Source organism: Alligator sinensis, unplaced genomic scaffold (assembly GCF_000455745.1).
Source record: "Alligator sinensis unplaced genomic scaffold, ASM45574v1 scaffold352_1, whole genome shotgun sequence".
In the NCBI taxonomy this organism is placed as follows: domain Eukaryota; kingdom Metazoa; phylum Chordata; order Crocodylia; family Alligatoridae; genus Alligator; species Alligator sinensis.
Genome location: NW_005842223.1, coordinates 8,827 through 14,983, shown reverse-complemented (window position 1 = coordinate 14,983; position 6,157 = coordinate 8,827). Strand labels below are relative to the sequence as shown.

The 6,157-nt window shown below is 44.8% G+C and overlaps 1 protein-coding gene across 1 annotated transcript in view; it reads left to right on the top strand.

Moving 5' to 3' along the window:
* Positions 1-5,392, top strand: part of GALNT18 (polypeptide N-acetylgalactosaminyltransferase 18) — a 432,273-nt gene extending 426,881 nt beyond the window's left edge. The window contains exon 11 of the mRNA XM_025208203.1: positions 4,280-5,392. Coding sequence (XP_025063988.1) covers positions 4,280-4,336 — 57 coding nt within the window. The 3' untranslated portion in view covers positions 4,337-5,392. The remainder of the gene's footprint in view (positions 1-4,279) is intronic.
* The last annotated feature ends 765 nt before the right edge of the window (positions 5,393-6,157 follow it).

Here is a 6,157-nt window from a genome sequence, read left to right as displayed (position 1 = left end):
AATGCCTTTATTGAGACCAAACTTTGAGGGTCTTCTTCCAGAGGTCCACACAAGGAGCTGCAAAACAGAGACAGTAAAGCCATGCTCTCCAACACCTCTTTCTGTTTCTTCCTGAGGAAAGGGTGATTATTCCAGTTCTCCACCCCCGTGAACAATTTTCACACAACCTCCTCTGCAAATCACTTTCCTCAGGCTTTGACCTTCAGATCCCAGGAACATTTACCTCTATGTAGAAAGGGCAACATGAAGTTTGTACATCATTCCCTCCTTCCCCACCGTAGCAAAAGCCTTATTATGAGAACTTGAGTAGTGCATAGGTCTATGACAGAGTCTTTGAATCTGGGTGCATTGTACCCATCTGCTTTAGCCCTTGATTCATATCCCACCTATTTAATCATAGGTATGCAAAGCACTGTAAACTTATATATTTTCATGTAGTTTCACTTTTTATTTAACCAACTGTAATAATTGCAGTAGAAATATCCTGCAATAAACTAGAACATCTACATTAATGCAGTGATCATTTGGACTCCCTGGTCAATCAAGTATATCAACATAATTTTTCTCTACAATTAATTCAAAATGTTTCTTTTGTTATTAAAGAGTAGTACTCAAGTGGCAATCCTTAAATATCTAGTCTGGAAAGTAAGTCCAGATTGTATCCTTATCTTACAATGGCTTACTGTTAGGGATTTAATGCAGTGGTGCTCAAATTTTTCACTGGGTGGTACCTGGTCTGGCCACAAGCCCAATCATGCCAGTGGTCCTGATCCGACATCTGGAGCTGACATGGTGGTCCCCAACCAACCAAACTGGGGTGGTGGAGGGCAGCTGCATGGGAGAAGGGGGTTTGACCCAGCCTGCCCCATGGGGGGGATAGGGCATGGCTCTGCAGAGGGGAGGGGGTTGGTCCAGCCCCAGTCCAGCCTCATGGAGAGAGAAAGCATTGCACAGACCCCATCTGGCTATGCGGGGGGAAGGAGATGTCGCCCAGCTCCAACCCACTATGCTGGGGCTTGGGGTTTGGGAACTTGGTCATGGAGAAGTATGGCAGTGGTAACTGCTACAATATCACAACCGCCAAATTTCCCAACCTGTGGGGAGCTCTGAAGGCTGGATGCCATGACTCTGTGGGCTGCATTTGGCCTGTGGGCTGGAGCTGGAACACCCCCGATTTAAATGTAATGTAATCTCAACATTGCTTTAGTATGGAAGTTCAGGCTGATGATCTAAATGCATAGTTTGAGGGCATTCTTTTAGCAGGTATTCAATGTTTAAACTGAATTTCAAGAAACTAGCATTACTTAATGTTGAGCTTGAACCATATGGCCTGGGCTTTTAGTGCCAAAGGTACCATTGTTTCTACTTCATACACAGCTGCACTTTATATTTGTGATTTCTTTTAGATTACGTTTGTCTTTTGGCCCCGTGTGTTTGCTGTTACTATAAGAGCTGAATTGACTATTTTAATTTAAGATAATTTTAAGGATAAAAAAATCTAGAAACAAACTTTAAAAATTTCTCTGAAGATATTTCTCGTTTTTAACCCCTCCTTTATTCTTTCTATACACAAGAAGATCATTTCTAAATAGAAACATAATACTTTGCTTCACAGAATCCAGTTCAAGTCCCCCAAAACAAAATCTGCCCAAGAGAAGTGGAAGTCTCTTTTTTTTTTGCCTTTTATCATAAATTAAGAGGCAAAGGAAATAATTAAAGGCATGCTGTTCAGAAAGGATTGTTTTGTTAATACCCAGTGTGATTAAAGTGCTGTTGTTTCTCAACACAAAATGCGATGCAAAGTAGGTTTTGCATGCTGTAAGCTACAAGAAACTAATGAGAGTAATCAAGGATTGCAAGGATAAATTGATGCATTGTGTTCTGGTCGCTCACATTTAATCTTGGAAACAGAGTGCATTTCTATGAACACATTGGGAGCTGTCTTTAAAAATCTGAGAGGGGTCATTCTTTCTTTTTAAAAGCTCCTGTCTTTACTTTTTTTTTGTTATGCAGTGATTGGAACTTCTGCATTCAGACATGATAATTTGTTGATGCTTATAAATCACTTGTAGTCTTGGAGCTGTTGAAATATTTATATGTATTTTAAATGTAGTCTTTGGCTTCTGACCATAGCACTTCTCAGACCCTCCCCAAATTGCAGTCACATCCTTGTGCTTCTATAGATTCTGTGAGCTGGCCATGATCCCGACAAGGAAAGCTAATAATGCAAGTCATAAAATATGGGAGAGGGGAGAGCTGCCTCAAGCTAAACTGGGAACCATTCAGTTTTCAAAGCTACAGCAGGATAATCAGATTGAACTGGATTTCCCAGAACAGTGTAAAATCAATGCATATGTCTATGGCTGAAAGACATTAATTCAAAGGTTGCAACGGGATCTTATCCCCAATCCCAACAATTTGTGCTTCTTGTATGGTAGATGGCACAAATTTCAGATCAGGGATCTGATCCAGTCACACTCTGTTTGCCAGTGCAGGGGAAGCCTGTGATTGTGATTCTTGCAGGGCACTAGGATGTCCTGCTCCTTCTAAAGGCTGGAACCTGCTAGGGAGAGAGCCCTAGTAGTTAGCTGGGAGCCCCAGGGCAGCCAGAACAAGCTAGTGGGCCCACACCTGCCAGCAGTCAGCTGACCAGAAGGGACAGGGCCTTGCTCGTATATAAACCCCAGGCCAGAGGCCAGGAGGGCAGTTCTCTGCCAGCAGCCAAGGGGGAAGGAGCTCTCCTAGAGGAAGCAAAGGGGAGAGGCCTGATTGCAAGTGCAGCTTCTGATACTGTTGAGGGACAGAGCACACCCTGTGTGGCTTGAATTATGTTATAGCCGGGTGGCTTGAGTTATGTTATAGCCTTGGGGCTTGCATGTTGATTTTTGTTTATAAGACCGGTGGTTTGGGGGAGGCTACTGGGGAAGGAGGAGGCCTCATTGGGGCCCCGCTATAGTGTGGTGGTCCCAGCGCCAGTGTGGGTGCTGTGAGAGACCAGGCTGCAGAGAGCCCAGTGACATAGACAGGTGCACAGACCCCAGCGCCAGTGTGGGCGCCGTGAGAGACAGGGCTACGGAGAGCCCAGTGACAACCTGAGGCCTAGTGAAACCAAGGCCTCGGAGGGATGCTGTGGAAGTACCATCTGCGAGGCTTGGGGCGTGGTAAAGGGGTGGTTTGGAGCCACGCATATAACCCATAAGACTGGGGTGTCCCATGAGATCCATTTTGGAACAGGACCCACAAGGGGTCCAGGAACCCACAGGGTTCAAGGAACTCCATTAGGACCATGTCCAATGGGACGTGAAGGCAGCCTCCCTATATCATAAATCCATCAAGATGTGGTGGGTGAGAATAGAGGGTGCTTATTGGGCCAAATCGGCACAGTCAAGGGGCCTTAGGGGTAACACGGCCATCCTTAGGGACCCCATCTCAAGACAGTGATCATAATCCTGAGCTTGCGCTACCCTGGCAAGCTGAAAATTAGGTGCCTGACAATCAGCTGATTGTCAGCTGGCTTGGGACTGCACTTGGACTCAAACAAGCTCACATGTGTACCCTGGAGCTGCCCTATCATAAGCTGAATTTCAGTATCACAGCCAGGGAGCCTTTGCATAGTCCCAATCCAGCTAACGATCAGCTGGTCACTGGCCAGTAGGGACTGCACAGAGACTGGTTTGAGCCCCATTGTGGTCCCACATCCAGCTGACAATCAGCTGGTTTTGAGCCAGTGGGGACCATACAGGGGCTGGTTGGGGACCCCAGTGTGGTCCTGACCCTGCCACTCATTCAAGTTAATGGGTGATGGAAACCAACCAAAGAAATACTACACGTTTTTTGTGCAATATTTTTGTGGCTGGTTTTCCTTTCGGTGGTGCCATTAATTGCCTGAATATGTGGCGAGGTTACTATTGAAGACATGATTAACAAACTAATTGTGTCTTACGTGTAATGTCTGCTAGGGGCCTATGAGTTCTCTGCCTATGATGGGAATTTTTATCAGGAAATGTTAGAATCTTCATGAAAAACCCAATTTACATTCTAAGAGAAAGCATTTCAACCCAGACTAGAGCTAAAACCTAATAATGCCTCTTCATTTCTGCCACTGCATTTTATATTTCTATTTAAAATCAGGAAGAATCATATGTATGAAAGCATGCAACTTTTTGAAAACATGTCACTTAGATTTGATGCCTCGCTTTCTTTCCTTTACTTCCTATACGTTGAATGTTTCATCATATTATTGCTCATCATATTCAATCATATTAACCTTGTCACTCAGATACCAGATCTGGAGACATTCTTAAGATACACCAGTGTGATCAAACACTACTATTGACGGTGCCATTATGTGAATTACCATAGGTCTTCATTTCTTCGAGTTTCAATCGAATCCCCTGTAGAAGCACCAAAGGTTCCTAAAAAGTAAGCCATAAATAAATGTATGTAAAGGAAAATATATTAGCATGCAAAAAAGTGTCATTGTTGTATGAATAGGTAGCTATTTTTGCTACAGTGTATTACTTGCTCATTAATATATGACTGGGGAAGCTTCAGGTTTAACTAAAACAGCAAAGAAAGGTTTACTCTTACCCCAACTTCGAAAAAGTTTTCAGCATTTTTTCTTCCTGATAACATGCTTGTATTTTTAAATACATGGCCATTTGCAGAAGTGCCCAGTGATTTTGGGTGCTTCAATTTTTGGTGCACAACTCAAGACACATTGAAAGAACCTGATTTTCACTGAAATCTGTCCATATGCTGTGTTCCACAGACAACCTGAGAGCCTTGTTACATATTAATTTTAGGTGGCTTTTGCAGTTCTTAATGCCTGGATTGTCCACACATTAACATCTGAGACTAATTTTAAGTACACTTTAGGTGGATTAAAGTTACACCAGTCCAGGGCAGGTTTATCTCTGATCTGTGTTATCCAGCTTGTGTTCCATTAAAGTGTGGCCACTCCCCACAGATGAGCTGCCGACGTTGCAGTCCTCCAGCATCCCAGGATGCAGTGTCCCCTCCTCCATCCTCCTCTTCTGTGTAGGCAAACTTTCCACTCCCTGAACTCTACTGCCCAGGGGACTGTTCTGGCACCAAGCCAACTTTCCTTCCCACCCCCAGGGGTGCAACCCTATGCAAACAGCCTGCAGAGCACATGCCTCCTAGCCATGTTACAGGGCATGGACAGGTCCAGGAGTGGAGTTTATAGGGAGTGAGGGGAACAAGGAATGGGTTAGGGTTTCCTTCACCAGGGCAGGGGCAGTAGCTCCCCCAAAAGCACCATGGAAACATGTCCATCGCCCTGCACACTTCAATCCCAAATCCCAATATATTAAATATGAGACCTTCTTCAATTTTATTTCCTCTTTATTTCTTTTTAAATTCCTTGTTTTTCACTTCTTTTTATTTTATACTTCAGTGGCTGACTTCCTTCATTACACAATGTCATTACCCAATGATTGTGTGCGCGCTTCGGCACTGCAGAATTATTTCCCGCCACATGGACCTTACGGTGCAATTCTCAGTTGCATAGAGAAAACCCTGGTGCAAAGGAGTTCCCGCCACTCGCATGCAAATTTGTGTCCCACTATTGGCTGTTTCTAAATTATTCCCACGTGGCGGCTAACGATTGGCTTGCTAGCTGTATAAGAGGCTTGAGCAGTTTCCGCCCAAGTCGGAGATCTCCGAGAATCTCAGGAGGATCCTGAGAACCCCGATTCCGAGAATTCCGGGAGAAATCCGAGAGAATTCTGGCAAGGAGTCCACGATTATCTCGTGGATTTCTACGTATATCTCAGACCGAATGATGGTTTGATCACCCATCAAGAATCTCTCCCCGTCACCGGACGATCCTTGACGTACCCCTGCCCTGCGCGCTCGTTGAGAGTCACAGCTCGGACTCTCGTATCAGTTCAGAGAGCTCTCATCGTGTTTGTTTTGCGGAGCCTAGCAAACTCCACTCGTGTGTCTTCGGTGGAGCCTAGCAAACTCCACTTGTGTTTGTCTGTAACTGCAACTCAAGCAAGTTTTCCTGCCTGCACTGGGACCATCTTCGGTGTAAGTAAAATAATCTTTAATCAACCTCCACGTGTCAGTGCCTAATTCTAGTTCGCTGTGCTAACTTCCCCGGCCCACGTGCCCGGGCTGCTGGCCACAG